This window comes from Microtus ochrogaster, linkage group LG2 (genome assembly GCF_000317375.1).
Source record: "Microtus ochrogaster isolate Prairie Vole_2 linkage group LG2, MicOch1.0, whole genome shotgun sequence".
Taxonomy (NCBI): Eukaryota; Metazoa; Chordata; class Mammalia; order Rodentia; family Cricetidae; genus Microtus; species Microtus ochrogaster.
Window position 1 is genome coordinate 32,749,478 of NC_022028.1, and position 19,423 is coordinate 32,768,900.

The 19,423-nt window shown below is 50.1% G+C and overlaps 1 protein-coding gene across 3 annotated transcripts in view; it reads left to right on the top strand.

Annotated features, from left to right (window-relative positions):
- The first annotated feature begins 2,409 nt into the window (after window positions 1-2,409).
- Window positions 2,410-19,423, top strand: part of Dnajb12 (DnaJ heat shock protein family (Hsp40) member B12) — a 23,519-nt gene continuing 6,505 nt past the window's right edge. Inside the window, exons 1-5 of one of the 3 annotated variants that reach the window (XM_005360057.3) lie at window positions 2,410-2,643; window positions 14,847-15,027; window positions 16,070-16,215; window positions 18,096-18,281; window positions 18,368-18,447. In XM_005360057.3, the coding sequence (XP_005360114.1) occupies window positions 2,511-2,643; window positions 14,847-15,027; window positions 16,070-16,215; window positions 18,096-18,281; window positions 18,368-18,447 (726 nt within the window). In that variant the 5' untranslated portion in view covers window positions 2,410-2,510. The remainder of the gene's footprint in view (window positions 2,644-14,846; window positions 15,028-16,069; window positions 16,216-18,095; window positions 18,282-18,367; window positions 18,448-19,423) is intronic. The other 2 variants (XM_005360056.3, XM_013351237.2) reach the window with 2 other exon arrangements.

Genomic DNA, 19,423 nt, shown 5'->3' on the forward strand with positions numbered 1-19,423 from the left:
GTACCAGGACTGCCAGGAATACATAGAGAAATCCTGTCTTGGGGCCAGGGGAGAAAGAAAAGGGTGGTGGCACATGCCTTTAATCCCAGTATTTGGGAGATCTCTGAATTTGAGACCGGCCTGGTCTACAAAGTGAGTTACAGGCCAGCTAGAGCTACACAGAAAAACCCTCTTTTAGGAGAGAGAGGGGGGGGGGGAGAAGAAGAGAGGAGAGGAAGGAGAGAGGGAATGGAGAAAGGAAAGGGGTGGAGCCAGAAGAGAAAATCCAGTTACTTATCAGCCATTCATGCTCCTGGGTGAATTATGTTCATCACCGGCAATGTGAAGTTTACTCATTTGCTTTCCTTTTCTCTTTGGCAGTGTGAAGGATTGACCTGGGGGGGTCTCATTCATGCAAGACAATGGGTCCACCTCCAACAAGTCTGGCATACAGAGGGGAATCCCAACAAAGATAAAATAGATGACCTGATTTATTAGATGCAATTTTGCTATATTAAAGTTAAAACCTGTCCAGCCTGGTCTACAAGAGCTAGTGCCAGGACAGGCTCCAAAGCTACAGAGAAACCCTGTCTTGAAAAACTAAAAAAAAAAAAAAAAAATTAAAGTTAAAACCTTCCTTTTTTATTTAAACAGAAAAGGGGAGATGATGTGGGATTCCTTCTGTATGCTATGAATATGTTTTATTACCATTGATTAATAAAGAAGCTACTTTGGCCTATGACAGGGCAGAATATAGCTAGGCAGGAAAACTAAACTGAATGCAGAGAGAAAGAAGGCGGAGTCAGGCAGATGCCATGTAGCCGCCCAAGAAGCAAGATGTGAGGTAACAAACCATGAGCCTTGTGGTAAAATATAAAATAATAGAAATGGGTTAATTTAAGATGTAAGAGTTAAACCAAGCGTGGTGGCACACACCTTTGATCCCAGCACTCAGAAGGCAGAAGCAGGCAGATCTCTGTGAGTTCAAGGCCAGCCTGCTCTATAAAAGCTAGTTCCAGGACAGCTGGGCCTGTTATACAGAGAAACCCTGTCTTGAAAAAAACAAAACAAAACAAAACAAACAAACACAAAAAGATATAAGACCTAGCTAGAAGTCAGGCAGTGGTGGTGCACGCCTTTAATCCCAGCACTCGGGAGGCAGAGGCAGGTGGATCTCTGTGAGTTCGAGGCCAGCCTGGTCTACAAGAGCTAGCTCCAGGACAGGTTTCAAAGCTACAGAGAAACTGTCTCGAAAATAATAATAATAAATATAATTTTGTGTGATTATTCCGGTCTAGATGGCTGGGAAACAAAAGTGCAGTCTCCATTTACAGAAGATCTGTGATCAGTCAATCTGTCTTTCCTTCCCTCTTTCCCACCCTCTCCTTCCTGGATATCATAAAGTGAAGTGTTCATTATTCTGCTGTCAGCGTGACACAGACCACAGCCATGGAGCAAGCCAACCACAGACAGAAACCAGGAACCGACAGGCGGTGGTGGCGCACGCCTTTAATCCCAGCACTTGGGAGGCAGAGGCAGGCGGATCTTTGTTGAGTTCGAGACCAACATGGTCTACAGAGTGAGTTCCAGAACAGCAAAGACCTGTCTCGTAAAAAAAAAAAAAAAAAAAAAAAAAAAAGAAAAGAAAAGAAAGAGAAAGAAGGAAGGAAAGAAAAGAAAGGGGGAAAAAAAGAAAAAAGATTACCTTTGATGGGGCTTATTGTTGTAGTTTCTTGTCAAACCATAACGTAAGGGCTAATAACCGGAGGATTTGGCGAGGTGAAAGTCATGGACAACCTTCACGAAGCTGCTGTCAGTGGAGTGAGAGGTCCGGCTGAGCAGCATCCTGTCTGGCTCCATTGTATAGGGACTCCTATAAACTCCCCCTCAATCCCCAATAACTCGCCCTGAAAATCCCCGTTCGGAGCCTCAACATTTTGTTGCTCCTTCCACTCGAACCACCCTCCCTTCAGACAGTCGCGTGTTCCTCTTTCTCCGGAATTCTGTAAAATGAGCTTCTGATATATTAAGCTATTTTAAACAGTACCCCCACCCCCCATCTCCCTACTGTTTTTCGCTATTTTCCTTGACTGTGTCACTATCTGAATGTGTCCCTTTACTGGACTTCTCTCCACTCACGAAAGTTCTATGAGCAGAGGGCTTTGTTGTGACCCCAATGCCACGTCCACCAAGAGTCCACCACAGTGGGAATTCGGTAAACATCTGTTCGATAACCAGTCTGGGAGTGGAACTCCAAAGGCTCCCACCAAGAATGCGAGCGCACGCTCAACTTCAGGCTTTGCGCTCTAGAGATCCCGCGCGGATCAGCGCCTCCTAACCGAACGCCCCTGTCTTAGGAGACATACGGTAGGGCTTCCCGCCCGGGTTCAACCCTCACACAAATCCCGGGAAGGAGGGGCGGAGGGTTGTGTCATCCTTCCGCGCCGGCCTGCCCCGCGACGCGCCGGCGGCTGGCGCAGCCCTTCGCTCGCCCGGCCTCCCCCTCCCTGGTTCCGCGCTCGGGTTCCGCCATGGAATCCAACAAGGATGAAGCCGAGCGCTGTATCAGCATCGCCCTCAAGGCCATCCAGAGCAACCAGACCGAGCGGGCGCTGCGCTTCCTGGAGAAGGCGCAGCGGCTGTACCCGACGCCGCGAGCCAGCGGTAAGTGGGAGGCGCCGCAGGGACCGAGGGGGACATTAGCACGGATGGGGGGAACACGGGAACGGACCGACGGGAGCAGTTGGCGGAGGGGGGGGAGGGGTGGCGAGGCGCGGCTACGCCTGCGCACTGGTGCGCGCGGGCGCTGCTGGGATTCGTAGTTCCGTGGTCTCGACCCTCTGTGGGCCGCTGGACCCCTGGAGACCTCCGAAGGCCTGGCCCTCAAGTCTCTCCAGTGCTTGTGGAACCCTTTGGAATATGAGGTTTCCGGGAAGGAGACGCGCTGGGCGATCAGGCGAAGTGAACTCACGTGAAAGGGAAAGCGAACTACCTTTCCCAGGGAGCTGTTTCGATGGCCCAGGGCCAGTAGCCGGCCTGGGAAATATTATAGTTCAGGAAAATAAACATAACTATTCTAAGGGAGAATGGGTTCTAGACAGGGAGGAAATTCCTAGAAAGACACATTCGCGCGAATCAGAGAACCCTTCGCGAAATAAGCCACTCCACCTCGGAGTACCTCCTGCGGTCTCTTGAACGCCGAGTTTCGAGTTTCGGAGTGGATGGATTGTTGAAGATCCCAGGCTCAACCGCCCCATCCCACCTTCGCCCCTAGCAGACATGGGTGGTGGGTCATATGGACTGCTACGGCTGCTAAGTACCAGGCGGCTCAGTAGCCTAGGGCTGAGATCTCTCAAACCAAGGAAGGAATAGTGAACTTGTCTCTGCTACCGGTCGCCTCACTTTATCTGGTAGTCTCATTATTATAATTAGTAGTAGTAGTAGCAGCATTGTTATTTTGGCTTTTCGAGACAGAGTTTCTCTGTGTAACAGCTCTTGACTGTCCTAGAGCTCGCTTTGTACACCAGGCTGGCCTCGAACTTAGAGAAACACGCCTCCCTCTGCCTCCCCAGCGCTGGGATTAAATTAAAGGTGTGGGCCACCACCACCCGGCTGTCCCTTTCTTTTTTTGTGTCTGTAATCTAAGTTCCCAAAGAAAATTGTAATGCCATCCGGAAAGGAGAAAAGACACACAGGGTTTGTGCCAGTGGACTTAGTAAATTGACGTAGTAGGCGTTCAGAATTAAGAGACCCACGACTCAGCACGGCTACTGCCAAGTGACTTTTCTGAACTCGGGTTTGCTTATCTGCAAAGGAGTTGGAGCAGATAATGCAGATAACAAGAGCTTTTCAGGGTAGAAGGTCCTTTCCCTATCTGTCCTGTCACGGATCTTGTCAGGAAGACAGAGCCACTATCCTTATATCTTCTGTAGGTGAGAAATATCTCAGCAATAAGGGACTCCGGATAGGACACAGCTAAGGATTGCAAAGCCCCGGGCCCCATAGGTGTTTAATATGGGGTGAAGTGAAGAGCGACAGCCTGCCCCTCACCTTCCCTGCCCACGTTTGGAAATGGACAAGGAGAAGTGCTGGCAGGCGAAGCAGCCAGATTCCTGAACTTTCCTCCCTCCTGACTCTGCAGGTTGATCTTTGGCCTGTTTGCCTCCTCTAGGAGAGGGTTTCAGTCTGTATTTTCCAGGACTGCTCCAGTAACTTGCTCAAGGTGCTCCCCTTTGGGAGAGTTCCCTCTTTTTAAATGGGGAGCACGGGGTGGGGGGTGTCAGAATTCCAGCTGATTGCTGCTGGGAGCTCAGGAGCAGTTCAGAAAGCTGATGAAATAGGACCTGAAGGGCATGGCAGAAGCCACCTGTGCTAGTTCAGGAACTTGGACAGGGTGAACTTCCAGGGCTTGCTGTTCGTGTGTGTTTTCACTCATTCTTGTGGAGATCAGAAATAACTTACTGAAGTCAGAGTCCGTTATGTCCTTCCATCTTGTGGGTCCCAGGGATCGAACTCAGGTAGGTGGACTTGGCAGTGAGTACCTTCACCGGCTAAGCCATCTCGCAGGCCCACCTGTTGGATATTTGTTATGTCTTTGTTGGACAGAATGCATGCCTTGTGTATAAATTAATAAAAGCCTTGCACTGAACTGTCTAGGATATAAGGCTAGTTTAGACCTGGGCTAGGGAAATGATGGTTAAAAAATATTAGGTGATTGTCTACATTCAATGTTTTGGATAGTTCATTCCAAGTGTTTATTCAATGCAATAGGTTATGACCGGTATGGTGGCCCAGGCCTGTGATCCCTGAGTTCAGGAGGCTTAGACAAGAGAATTGCCGCAAGTTTGAGGTCAACTGGGCTATATAGTAAGACCTTGTCTTTAAAAAAAAAAAAAAGTATGTGATATTGAGAATCTACTTTGTTTGGCCTACAAAGTTCACTGCTTAATGCCAGGTGGTTGAGCAGGATTGGCAAGATCTGGAAGGAACAGAGGAAAAAAGATTGCAGGGCTGGTGATAACAGTGATTTAACAGAAAAAATAGCCACGGTTGTTTAGATGCTGAGGACTCAGTGTAGTTATGAAAAGTCCAGTCCCTACCACCTGTGAGTTCACAGCTTTGGGGGATGGGAGGGTGTGGAGGATAATCTCCTGACCATTATATTATAAGGTGTTGCGAGCTGTAATGAGGGTACATAAATAATGTTATCTCACAGAGGGAAGAGCTGCAGGCTGTATGAAATGAGGCAACAATCATAGCTGGGTGTGTGGCACAAGCCTTTAATCCTAGCACTCAGGAGGCAAAAGCAGGCGGATCTGAGTTCGAGGCCAGCCTGGTCTCGATAGTAAATTCCAGGACAGCCAGGGCTACACAGAGAAACCCTGTCTTGAAGGAGAAAGAAAGAAATCAGGCAACATTCAAACATTATTTTGTTGGGAGGAGCGGGAAAGACATCCTGGGAGAAGACCTGGAGGCCGGAAGTTTGAAAAGGTTTGGGCAGGGATTGTGTGTAGGGAGATTTAGAGGCAAGTGAAATGGGAATTTATATAGAGGGTTCAATTTAGGAAGTGGAATGGGGCCAGACTGGGGCTCCTTTCCTGCTAGACCAAGGGTTTTCCCTCTGTTCTGTCTAGAGGGAACTAGAGAGGTTTGCTTTGTCAGGAGAGGCAGCCAAGTCCATCGAACCTATGTGTGCACTTGGAAGCTAGAGTTCCAGGCATAGCAAAGCCAGCCTGGGCTAGAGGAGACCAAAAAGGGCGGAAAGGATACTGTTCTTAAAGAAAAAAGCATGAGGCCAGGTATGATGGTGTATACCTATAATCCCAGCAGTGAAGAGATGAAGACAGTAGATTGTTTGAGGCCAGCCTGGACTGGGTCATAGTGAGACTGTTTCAAAAAAAAAAAAAAAAAAAAAAACTGAGCTAGAAAAGGGGAAGGAGGGAGAGAATGAGACAGCCTAAAAGATTGATGAGAAGGCTAATGGCCCCAAATAGGTTAGGAATGCAAAGATGAAGAGCCATCCTGTGATAATGGTGGGATACGATGGCTGGGTGCTGGGGAATTGAGGTCAACTTTTTTTTTTTGGTTTTTCGAGACAGGGTTTCTCTGTGGCTTTGGAGCCTGTCCTGGAACTAGCTCTGTAGACCAGGCTGGTCTCGAACTCACAGAGATCCGCCTGCCTCTGCCTCCCGAGTGCTGGGATTAAAGGCGTGTGCCACCATTGCCCGGCTGAGGTCAACTTTTGTGACTTTGAAAGGCCCAAGCCAAAAAGACTAGATGGGAAGAGGTGGGCAGAATGGGGGGTGCAGGTGGAACGGTCTTGGGGAGCCCAGGAGGAAGCACCAGTTGTTACCAGTTTGTTGACTGTCTTTGGAAATGGGCACAGCTGAGGTCACCTGGGAAAGCGGGGCACATGGAGACGCCATTGCTTGGCGGACAACCAAGCATCACACCTGCCCTTAGCCAGTGCAAGTTAGCCAGAGCCACAGCAGAGGAGTCCTGGGAGGTGACAGAGGTAATAGCCGTGGAGGCATGGAATTGTCGGGGAAAGGGACAGGTCAAAGACTAGAAGGGAAAGAATGGAGGGGCAAAGTTGTGGCGCCATCTCCAGGAGGTAAAGGGCAGGTGAAGGGGCTGCCAGCTAAGGGGCTCAAACAAGAGTTGAAGACCCTCCTGTGTTTGCTTTCACCGTGGAAAGGAGAAGAGGGGGCTTGCAACTCCTGCTGTGGGAACAGGACAGGGAGACACCGCAACTGAACAACTGCACTGTGGGGCAGGAACAGGAGGCCACAGCAGAAGCGATGCAGTCATTGTCTTTTTCTGGGTGTTTCGTTTTTTAAAAAGGTCTCATTCAAAAGGCTGCCCTGGAACTCACTTTGTAGACCAGGCTGACCTGAAACTCAAAGAAATCTGGCTGCCTCTGCCTCCCAGTGCTAGGATTAAAGGCGTGCATCACCGTGTCCAACTTTTTTACTGGGATGTTCAACCCATCATCTGTTGACCTGATGGTCACTGGCCTCACCTGATATTTAGTGAAGTGGATGAAAGAGCTGGGCCTGGTGGGGACATGGTGGCATACATCTGTAATCGCAGCCCTGGGAGGCCAACAGGAGACAAGAGGAGCTTTCATTCCAGGTCAGCTTGGACTACATAGTGAGACTCTGTCTCAAAGAAAATAGAAGGTAGCACATTTTGCAGGAACGTCTTGAAAATGTAATTAAGCCTCAGTTTCCGGAGAAACTGAGTTTCCAAACTCAGTTTCCAAAGGGAGAGTTGGCTGGATTGAGTACCTACAGCTCATGTTACCCAAGCTTCTGTGAAGTGGCTCACTGTGGGGGCTGTGCAGAGTCGAAGGCCACCCTGGTAAGGCCATGGGAGAGGAGGGGAAGCTTGACCACCAAGGGATTTGAGGGGATTGGGGCCTTTAGGGTCAGTGGGAGCGAGAACTCTACCACCAGTAGGATGCAGAGTGGAGTTGTCCATTTGCGTCCATCCCCCTGTGTGCGTCCCCAGTCCTTCCCTTCTCTGTATTTTGTTGAATTTCATCTGCTCCTCCAAGCAGCCAGGGTCAAGTCTCCACTGAGGAATTAGCTACAGTGGCCTGTGTAGGCATGTGCACTCCTGAATGTCAGCAGCCCCACGCTTTGTCCCCAGACTGAGCTCTTTCCTTGACTCACATTGAGTGCCACAGGCACTCAGCTACCTGCCCAACAATAAAAGTTGCAGGAACAAGTCTGTGACAATTGCTAGCCATATGCTAAGCCCTGTCCACCTTCTCACACAGCTCTTAGGAGGGAAATGCCTAGAAAAGCTGTGTTAATTTATCCAAGTATCCGCCTAGTATGAGGAAGGGCAGGAGGTCTTGGCAGCTGTAAATCTTCCACTAGTCCCTCAGTTACCCTGTGGCCTTTTTCTTTTTCTTTTCTTTTTTTTTTTTTTCTAATGGTTTTTCGAGACAGGGTTTCTCTGGCTTTGGAGCCTGTCCTGGAACTAGTTCTGTAGACCAGGCTGGCCTAGAACTCACAAAAATCCACCTGCCTCTGCCTCCCAAGTGCTGGGATTAAAGGCGTGTACCACCACCGCCTGACCCCTTTGGCCTTTTCTTACTGATTTCCTGCCTTTCTGTTTGGTGTTTTGTTTTTGAGTCAGGGTCTTTCTGTGTAGCCCTGGCTGTCCTGGAATTTGCTTTTTAGGCCAGACTAGACTCAAACTCATGAAGATCTGCCTGCTTCTGTTTCCCAAGTGCTAGGATTAAAGGTTTGAGCGACCATACAGGGCTGTTTGTTTGATTGGGTTTTTACCCCTCCCCCCCATTTTTTGTTGAAGTAACAGCATCCCACTGTGGTGCCCAGGCTGGAATCAATCCCCTGGACTTTAGCAGTCTTCATGCCTCCCATCCCAAGTACCAGACCATGGTTCGCACCTCTGTGGTTCACTAATGTCCCAGGCCCACCCGCTCCTCCGTGGTTCACTGGTGTCCCAGGCCCACCCAGAACTAAGGTTAGCGCTCAGCTGGCCTGTTACCTAACTCTTTTGTGTCATTGCACATTGTCTGCCAGTCACTGTCACAGGGGATGCACTGATGAGTCAGGATGAGACTATCACATGCTGCAGGCCTGTTGGAGGCCTTCAGACCAGTGGCGAGACCAGCCTGCCAGCAACCAGAAGTCTTGCATTTTCAACTCACTCTGGGAGCCTTGTGGGTTATCCCTAGTGTATCCCCACTCCCTTTTGATTGTGCAGAGAGCGGCTGACCAACGGAACTGCCTAGAGAGCCTCAGAGTCCTTGCTGAGAAGTACTTATGCAGGCATTGGTTGGATCGCTAGTGAGATTGCCCCTGGGACGTACATGGCAGGCTGAGCCTGGACCACAGACAACTTGCAGAGAGATCAAAACAGGCACCGTAGTTCAAACTCACAGGGAGCCAGCTCCTCCTTCTGCCTTCAGGACCAGCCCCATTTTATCTGTTGGTTTCTTGCTTTGCCTGCATCATGCCTGGTGTCTCGTGGTCTGAGCCACCTAAGCCACCCTGGCCTCAACCCACAGCTTTCCTCCCTCCCCAGCCAGCTGCTCACTGGCCATTGGTCACGCAGGTTTTGTGTGATATTTTGGCCCTGATCCCTTGTCAGTCTCTAGACTACATGCGTATGTCAGCTTATTTCCTCCTGATGCCGTCACTCTGAGGAAACCAAGCTGCCAATAAGTGTCCCAGATCAGCCAGGGTCATACTGCCATCTATGCTGGTAAGGGGCAGAGTTGCACATTGAATCTGGCCGCTGTGAACATAACATCTGGAGTGCCTCCCTCCAGAGACACAGCCAGGGATAGCCACGGAGTTAACAAGTGGGGACCTGTGCACCTCTGCCACAGCACCTTCTCCCTGAGGGGAGTGGCGGTGGGTGGTGCCACCTCCCTTCTGAGGCTGCTGTGGTGATTAAGTGAGCTAATTTTTATAGACCACGTGGTGGTGCCGGCCGGCCTCACACACACTGAACACTCAGTGACAGGTAACAGAAATGGCCATTGCATGTCAGCTATGTTGGCACACATGTGATCTCAGTATTTGGGAGGGTCATAATTTTGGGGGCCAACCTCGACTATATAGCACGATACTGCCTCCAAAGCAGGAAAGAAGAAAGACGGTTGCTGCTAATCTTGTTTGAGACAGTGTCCTACCCTGTGGCCCAAACTCTCTGTGTAGCCTAGGCTAACCTCCAAAATCCTCCTGCTTCAGCATCCAGGAACTAGGATTATGGACAGGTGGTGGTGGTACACACCTTTAATCCCAGCACTGCAAAAGCAGGCAAATCTCTGAGTTCAAGGCCAGCCTGGTCTGTTCCAAGACAGCCAGGGCTACACAGAGGAAACCTTGTCTCAAAAAAACCCCGCGGGGTGTGTATGTGTGTGTGGCTGGGATTACAAGTGTGCACCACTGTGCCCAGCTCCTAATGCTTCTCCATGTACTGCCTCGAGGTCAGTCAAAGCCTCCCTTCCCTTTGTGCCATAATTTCTGCTGTCGGCTCCTCTGTTTGAATTGCCCAATCCCAGTGAGATGGAGCAGGTTTGCTGCACTGAGACAGCCATGGCTGGGGGCAGTGGTCCTCCAGAGCCCAGTGCTCAGCCAGCCTTGGGTATGACCGAGGTATATAGTGGAGGAAGGTGTCTGGCTCTTGGTGCCATGCTGTCACCCTGAGACCAGGAAGAACTCTGCTCTGAGTTGTGCCATCGTTTTTCCCTGGCCCAAGGTATCCTGGGTCCCAACAAGGATCTCAATACATATTTTCCCAGGAGCCTGTCAAGAGTTTTGGGATTCTAGCCTGGGCACTGTAACCTCCAATGACTTGGCATTTTCTAGGGTTTGGGGATGCTGAGTCAGAAAGAATCAGAAGCTTAGATTTGAATCACCATGATCCCATTTTAGGGTGACATCTCATATAGACCCCACTGAGGTAGATTTGACATGATTTGACATGGCCAGCTGTTTAAAAAGTATAACCATAGGGCTGGAGAGGTGATCAGCAGTTAAGAACATTAGCTGCTCTTGTGGAGGACCCAGGTTCAATTCCTAGCACCACATGGTGGCTCACAGCTGTCTATAACTCCAGTCCCAGGGAATCTGTGGGCACCAGAAATGCACATGGTACACAGGCATGTGTGCAGGCAAAGCACCTGTACACCTGAAAGCAAATAAATATGTCTAAGCAATAATAATTGGGACTTGGTGGCACACACCTGTAATCCCAGCACTCAGGAAGTGGAAGCAGAAAGTTTATACTCAGCTGCATAGAGAGCTGGATGGTCGTCTGGCCTACATTAGACCCTGCCTAGATAAATAAATAAAATATAACAGTAGGGTCAAGGGACTAGCTACATGGTAGAACATTTGCCTATTGTGATCTGTAGTCAAGACGTTTCTCTCCCTCCTGCCAGTTCCCAAATAACCATTCAGAGACTTAATATTACTTATATATGCTCGGCTAATAGCTCAGGCCTATTACTAACTAGTTTTTACATTTTAAGTTAACCTATATTTCTTATTTATGCTCTGCTATGTGGTGGTACCTTTATTAGCATGGCATGTTCATCTCCTGCTCCCTCTGCGGCTGACTGGACTCCAGACTCCGCCCTTCTTCTTCCCAGCATTCTGTTTGCCTTTCCTGCCTAATTTTCTCCTGTTCAGCTATTGGCCAGTCAGCTTGTTTATTAACCAATCATAGTGACATATATTCACACAGTGTACAGAAGTTATTCCACATCGGCAGTGGTCCATATTCTAGTTCCCATCCCTAGTACCACAAAGAGACCCAACTATAGTAATGAGCACACAGGAATTTTCCTGAGTCTCCAGCTCTGGTTTCCTAGGACAGGTTTGCTTTCCCCATTCCTCATCACTCTAAGCAAAGGCTCCAGGAATTAACCTTCCCAACCAGTCCCACTAAATCAGACAGACTGCTAACACTCCCACCCCCGCAGAAGACGGTGTCCTCTCCCACCCAGCAGAGGACGTCTGTTGAACATTCTGCTTTGGACTTAAAGAATCTGAAGGGTCAGACTGGAGAGCGAGCAGGCTCAGCAGTTAAGAGCACTGGCTGAGTAAACCTTTAATCCCAGCATGCAGGAGGCAGAGGCAGAGGCAGAGGCAGGCAGATCTCTAAGAGTCCAAGGCTAGGCTGGTCTACAAAGCAAGGACCCAGGTTTGATGGCAGCACCCACATGGCTCACAACATTCTGCAACTCCAGTCTCAGGGGTCTTGATGCCCCCTTCTGTCCTCTCTAGACTCCAGGTGTGCATGTGGTGCACAGGCATCTGTGCAAGCAAAGCATCAATCCACATTAGAAGATGAGACTTAGAGCGCGAGCGAGCGCTGGGGTGTTGCTCTGTGGCAGGGTGCTTGCTCAGCATGCGTGAGGCCTGTGTTTGGTCCTCAGGGCTGCAAAGAATGAAGGTGATTGGAAATGGATCCAAGGGAGGTAGCTCAGGCTGTCAGTCTCTTGGAAGGCAGAAGTGGAGTATCAGGATGTTCAAGATTGTCCTAGCTGTATAGGAAGTTCAAGGCCAGCCTGGGCTACAAAATGACCAAAAAATAAAATCACCTGTGCTCTAGAATTTTACCCTTAAAGGGGGTAAGATTGAGAGCTGGAGGATAGATACTAAGTCTGTAAAGTGCTGGCCACAGAAGAATGAAGACCGAAACTGGGTGTGATGGCGCATGCCTTGAATCCCCCAGCACTTGGGAGGCAGAGACAGGCAGATCTCTGTAAAGTGAGGCCAGCCTGGTCTACAGAGTGAGTTCTAAGACAGCCAGGGCTACACAGAGAAACCTGTCTTGGGAAAAAAAGAAAGAAAAGAAGGAAGGAGGGAGGGAGGAAGGAAGGAAAGAAAGAAAAAAACAAAAAGAATGAGGCCCCAACAACTAACCAAGCCCAGGCTGGGTTGTACTCTTCCTGTGCTGGAAGATGGGGTGGGGGTCAGGTGGGGTCCTCTGGCCAACCAGTTAGCCATTTTTGAGATAGGGTCGTGAAACCCTATCTCAAAAATGGTGTGGAGAGTAACTGCGGAAGGCGTCCCTGGGTGACCTTGGATTATACACAAAGCGTTAAGATGGTGAATTTTCTATTTTACCATAATAAAGGAAAAACTACTGTTTTCAGCTAAAAGGAATTACTACTATTAAATCTAAACTAGGAATATTGAACAGCTTATAATTCTGATGCCCTGTGTAAATAAGCAAACATTTGGACTAGGAAACAATTAACTTGGACTTAGTGTTAGCTTTGCACAAATAATATTCATTTACTATTAAAGTAGGGTTTTTTGTTGTTGTGTTGTGTTGTCTTGGTTTGTTTTGTTTTTTTTCTCCAGGTAGCCCTGACTGTCCTGGAACTCACTCTGTAGACCAGATCAAGCTGGCCTCAAACTCATAGAGATCTGCCTTCCAAGTACTGGGGTTAAAAGCATAAGCCACGCCGGGCGGTGGTAGCGCACGCCTTTAATCCCAGCACTCGGGAGGCAGAGGCAGGCGGATCTCTGTGAGTTCGAGACCAGCCTGGTCTACAGAGCTAGTTCCAGGACAGGCTCCAAAACCACAGAGAAACCCTGTCTCGAAAAAGAAAAAAAAAAAAGCACACGCCGGGCGGTGGTAGCGCACGCCTTTAATCCCAGCACTCGGGAGGCAGAGGCAGGCGGATCTCTGTGAGTTCGAGACCAGCCTGGTCTACAGAGCTAGTTCCAGGACAGGCTCCAAAGCCACAGAGAAACCCTGTCTCGAAGAAAAAAAAAAAAAAAAAAAAGCATAAGCCACGGGGCTGGAGAGACGGCTCAGAGGTTAAGAGCATTACCTGCTCTTCCAAATGTCCTGAGTTCAGTTCCCGGCAACCACATGGTGGCTCACACCCATCTGTAATGAGGTCTGGTGCCCTCTTCTGGCCTGCAGACATACACACAGACAGAATATTGTGTGCATAATAAATAAGTATTTAAAAAAAAAAAGCATAAGCCACCACCGCCCAGCCTCAGATTTAATATTCTTTTGTTTTGTTTTATTTTGTTGTTTTTCTCGACAGGGTTTCTCTGTGTAACAGCCCTGGCTGTCCTGGGACTCTGTAGACCAGGATGGCCTTGAACTCACAGAGATCCGCAGCCTCCCGAGTGCTAGGATTAAAGTTTTGCACCACCACTGCCAGGCACTATCAAAGCATTTTAAAGAACCGCATAAAATATAAAACACAACAGGAAGTAGCCCTAGAGAGTGTGGTGCAGTGCTGGGAGAGGGAGGGGGTGCGGATCCCAATTCCAGCAGGAAAAGAACGATTCCTAAAAGAACAAAAAGCATAGTAAAACAAACAAGCACATTGAAAGAAATATCAGGGTGGCATCAAGTTGGCACAGTAGCACTTGAGAAGCTGAGGCAGGAGGGTGGTGAAATTTGAGACCAGTCTGGCCTACATAGCAAGATCCTGTCTAAAAACAACAACAAAACAGTAAAAGTGACTGAATTCTAGATCAAATACTGTTGGATTCATTAGTCATTCTTGAATGTGCTTTTATTTAATTTTTATTTTATTTATTTGTTTATTTGTTTTAGACAGGGTCTTACTGTGTATCCCTAGCTGGCCTGGAACTCAGAGCATATGCTCCCATGCCCCACTGTGCTTGCTCTCCTCTCCCTCCTCTCTGGCTGTCTGTCTGTCTGTCTCTCATTCATTCTTTCTCTCTCTGTGTGTGTATGGGATTTGCATGCAGAAATGAGAGGCCAACCTGCAGGAGTTGGTCCTCCTCCGTCTGGGCTCTGGGGATCTAGTTCAGGTCCTTAGGGTTGGTGCGGGCTCATCTTCCTGCCGGGCCAATCTCACCCAGCGGCTTGTTATAGGGTATGAATGTGGGGTTTCTTTGGATTGATGTTTGTTTGTTTTAGTGGAGTCTTACTGTGGGCTTGGCGGCCTAGAATTCACCACGTTCACCAGCCTAGCCTTAAACTCAGGGAGACCCCCTTGCTCCTTCCTTTGCCTCAGGGTGTTGGAATTAAAGGCATACACCACCACACCCGCTCCTCTTTTTTTGTTGGTTTTTGTTATCTGTTTGTTTGTTTTACTTATTGAGAAAGAAAATAAACACGTATGTAAGCAAAATATCTGAAAATAAGGAAGGCGATTACTTCATTTATATGAATCACATGGATCTGTTAATAAATTTAATATTGCAAATATTTTAAAATCTATACTATTCTATTCTGGAGAACCGCAGCCCCGAAAAGAACAGGTCCACGTCAGGAGACTGGAAGGGTGGTGAGTGGGACAGAGGGAGGGGTCGGGCTCAACAGGACAGACCCGCCAAGTGACACCTCAGTGGCTTCTTTTTCCTTCACAGATCTGATTGAGTCCCTCAATCAGAAGGCACAGTCTGCTGGTGACCAACCCCAACCCACAGACACATCCCACACCACCCACAGGAAGGCAGGCGGGACCGAAACCCCCTCAGCCAACGGCGAGGCCGGAGGAGGAGAGAGCGCCAAGGGCTACACCTCAGAGCAAGTGGCAGCCGTGAAAAGGTAGAGGCCCTGGGGTGGAGGGCGGGGAAGGGCCAGGGAAGCCTTCCTCCCTTCATCCTGTGACCTGGAAGAGTCTTGGAAGATGGAGGAGGTCCGGCTTCATTTCCTACATGGTGGGAGCCAGGACCTCACCACGCACCCACCACCACAGCTGCTGACAGTCCAGACTGGAGACATTGCTGACCGATGCGTTCCTCTGCCCTTGGCCACCAGCCCTAGGCCTCCCACAGTTCTGTGTGTCACACAAAGACATGGCCATCTTGCCCTCCAGATTCTACCCCCACCCCCACCCCCAACAAAGGCCTTTTTAGAGCAGAGCCTGTGGGCAGGAGGCAAAGGCAGAGCTATGCCACCAAGGCGGGCAGCCCTGCAGAGTGATGCTCTTCTGGGCCTGACACCACCAGCCAGGACCGCTCAGGACTAGGCCCTCCCAACCCTCCTCCTCCCACCAGCTAACCTCAGAGACCTTCTGAGGTCGAGTTCACACCTTCTGGCAGGCAAGCTGAGTGTGAGTAAGTGTGACCAAGTGGTTTGTCCAATCCAGCTTGTATCCACCAGCTGTAGCTAACAGAAGCAGACTCCTAGAGAATGCCAATGAGGGATCCCAAAGACCCAGGGTGCCCCCCCCCCCAGAGACCCAGGGAGGAGGCATGTTGCAACAGAAGCAGCATTTCCTCAGGGTCCTGTGCATGGAATGAGCAGACGCGTGCCATTGCTGTCAGCAAGACGCATCTGCCCTTGGCTGATGGACACTCATGGTCCTTCCAAAGCAGCTTCCAGCAAGGGAGCCACTGCAGGCAATGGATGCCCACATGGCCAAAGACAGCAGCTGCCACTGTGAAGTCCTAAGTGTATTTATGGTGTTTCCAGCAGGCCCTGACCAGTTCCCCATGCCAAGGAACTCCCTGTGGCTCCCTTGCCCCTCGAGTCAGACAGCTGACCCGGCTCTGGTCCCCCACACCTGCCCTGAGCTGTGTGCCACACACTGCTTGTTCCCACACCTCACCTCAGGCTCCCTGTCACGCTCTTCTCCCTGTTCCAGGGTCAAGCAGTGTAAAGATTACTACGAGATCCTAGGGGTGAGCAGAAGTGCCTCAGACGAGGACCTGAAGAAGGCCTACCGCAAACTGGCCCTCAAATTCCATCCAGACAAGAACCATGCACCTGGTGCCACCGAAGCCTTCAAAGGTAAGCCAGCCCTGGGGTCTTTGAGGTTTTGTTTGTTAGTATGCTTGTTTGTTTGTCTTCCTATGTAGATTGGGCTGGGCTGGCACTTGCAGCAATCCCTCTGCCTCAGCCTCCGAAGTGCTGGGATTAAAAGTGTGTACCACCATGCCCAAGTGTTCTGGTGGTTTTTTGTTTTGTTTTGTTTTGTTTTTTTTGGGGGGGGGGGTTGAGACAAGGTTTCTCTGTGGCTTTGGAGCCTGTCCTGTATACCAGGCTGGTTTCAAACTCACAGAGATCCGCCTGCCTCTGCCTCCCGAGTTCTGGGATTAAAGGCGTGCGCCACCATCGCCCGTCGTGTTCTGGTGTTTTTAATCTCCTGTCTGATAATACAGGACCAAGGCAGCTTTCCCAAGACATCAGGGTGGAGGGGAGAAGAAAGTAGTCTCAGGTGTAATTCCAAGCCCATAACTGTTCCCTCAGAAGGTTCCAGTAGCCCACCTCTAGCCACGTAGGCTGCAGAGAATCACACAGTGCCAACCCTGCCTCCCCTTCATTTTCTGGGTTCCAGTGGAGGAGCCAGGAAGAACTCTGGTGGCTTCTCCAGAGTCACACTGCACCGGGGGCAGGAGCAGAGTTCCGGGGTCAGGAGCAGAGTTCTGGTGGCTTCTCCAGAGTCACACCACACGGGGGCAGGAGCAGACTCCTGGCCCACACTTCTAGCAGCAGTTTCCCTGTCCTGAGGCACAGGGCACCCCGTAATGGAAGACTTCTTCAGGACACTTGTCTGTGTCACTCCCACAACCTGCCCTGGGCCTGCACTGGGGACAGAACATCTTCTGACCCCAGAGCCCGTTGGTCTTTGGAATAGGTGTGTCACCTCTGTCCAAAGCCGTAAGCCATCCTTTATGCACCTGGAGTTTCATCTCTGCCCCTCTCTGGCGCTCGTGTGCACTGCCTCCGTGCCAGCCCTGTGTTGCAAGGGCCTTGCATTTTTTTGGTCCCTGGGTACTGTCCCCTTCGGGAATGGTGTGGTGACTGAGCCTTGCTGTGTAGGACTGGGTCAGAGCTGTGGTAGAGTAGGAAGCCTGCGACAGTGATTCTGCCTCGTCAGATGGGAAAAGAGGATTCTGTCCTCCCGTGCAGGGCTGTAAGCTCCGAAACGAGTCTGTAGCCCACTGCTGTGAGTTGGGGAGCAGAGGGGAAGCAGGCTCTGGGAGGCGCTGACCTTCTGCCCTGGGAGCACTGGCGAGGAGGCCCCACTGCCAAGCAGAAAACAGCAGCTGGGGCCTGGGCCTTGGGGAGAGCAGCCTCATCCTGGCCACATTATCAGACACACAGGAGTCTCCATGAGAAAGCAGAAGGTTGTCCCTTCCCAGCAGCGCCTGCTGCTCCTCTGTTTACAACAAAGGGCCTCAGGTCTGCTATTTTGGGTCACACTCTGACTTCAGGATTGTATTACCCTGTCTCGGGCACCCCACAGGTGAGAGTGTGCAGTGCAAAAGTACTTGAGCTGGACACACCTGAAACAGGTGTGTAGATCATGCCTACAACCCCAACACAGAGGCAAGAGAATAAAGAGTTGGGGGCAACCTAGGCTACTTAACAAGTTCCTGGACAATTCTGGCAGTCTAGGTGATGTAGTAGGACCCTGAATGAATGAATGAATGAATGAATGAATGAATGAATGAATGATAAAGGGAGCTTGAGTGTTAGTGCTCCTCACAGCCCAGACTACAGACTTGCTTGGGGCTGCTCCCCAACGCTTGCTCAATGGTCTGGTTGTCTCTGCCCCTAAGTCCCCCCCTCCCCGTCCCCAAGACCTAAAGGAAGCAAGTTCTTTGCTGTATCGGGGCCCCACCCACACCCAGCCGACTAAGGCCTGATCTTTTCACCCCTTCCAGCCATCGGCACGGCATATGCCGTACTCAGCAACCCAGAGAAAAGGAAACAGTATGACCAGTTTGGTGATGACAAGAGCCAGGCTGCTCGGCACGGCCACGGCCACGGGGACTTCCACCGAGGCTTTGAAGCTGACATCTCCCCTGAAGACCTCTTTAATATGTTCTTTGGTGGTGGCTTTCCTTCCAGTAAGTCCACAAGCCGCCAGCTCGTGCTGGGGGTGACGGTGGGGTCTGGAAGCGGTAGCTCCTGACTCAGGACTTCCACCTTGCAGGTAATGTCCATGTCTACAGCAATGGCCGAATGCGATACACCTACCAGCAGAGGCAGGACCGCAGGGAGAACCAGGGTGATGTGAGTGACCCACCAGGGGGGTAGCCCTAAAGAAGGGACTCTTCATCCTCTTAATTATACTCTGAAGCCAAGGATCCATCTTTCTGTCGTCCTGGTGCCATTCTGCCAAGGGACACCAGAGGGAGCCACACTCCTGTTGCATAACAGCTTGGGGCGGATAGGACTGAATTTTTGTGAGTCGGTTCTTAAGGCTGAGGTAATATTTTCTGAGCAAACGTCATGAGAGAACCAAAAGGCCTGTGTGGGTGTTCAGCCTTCTAGAAAATGAGTAGAAGCTTTATAACTAGGCAGTGTTTCAGACACATTTGGCATGCCACAGATCAACACAGGCAGCTGGCTGAGACCCAAACACTGCCGTCAACAAGTGAAGAGAGTTAAACAGAGGGACACAGGCTTGTGTGCTCCCCCCATTCTCCCTCACCTCTCTCTCCATCCCTCCCCTCATCCCCTCTCACCTCACTCTATCTCCCTCCTGCTCCCCCACCTCTCTCTCTCCTCCCTTTCTTCCCCTTCCTCCTCCTCTCTTTCCCCCTCTCTCCTAGGATTTCCCCTGCAGTTGAAAACAACCTTGAACTCTTGATATCCCCACCTGTACCTTCCAAAACCTGGGAATAAGTCTGAGGCACCACGCCTAGCACATCTGTTTCTTTCGGGGTGGGCGTGTTTTTGGCTTGGTTTTAGTTTTGTTCTCTGAGACAGAATCTCGGTATGTCAGGTCACTCTGGCTGGCCTATAACTTGCTATGTAGACTGCTTGTCTGGAACTCAGAGATCCGCCTGCCTCTGCTGAGCGCCACCATGCCCAGCTCTACTTTTGGTTGAGACAGAATTTTGCTATGTAACCATGGCTGTCTGGGACGCCAACTTTCAGCTATTCTCCTGTCTCTGCCTCCTGAGTGTTAGGATTATAGGCATGTCTTTTTTGTTTGTTTGTTTTGTTTTGTTTTGTTTTGTTTTTCTTTTTCTTTTTTTTTTTT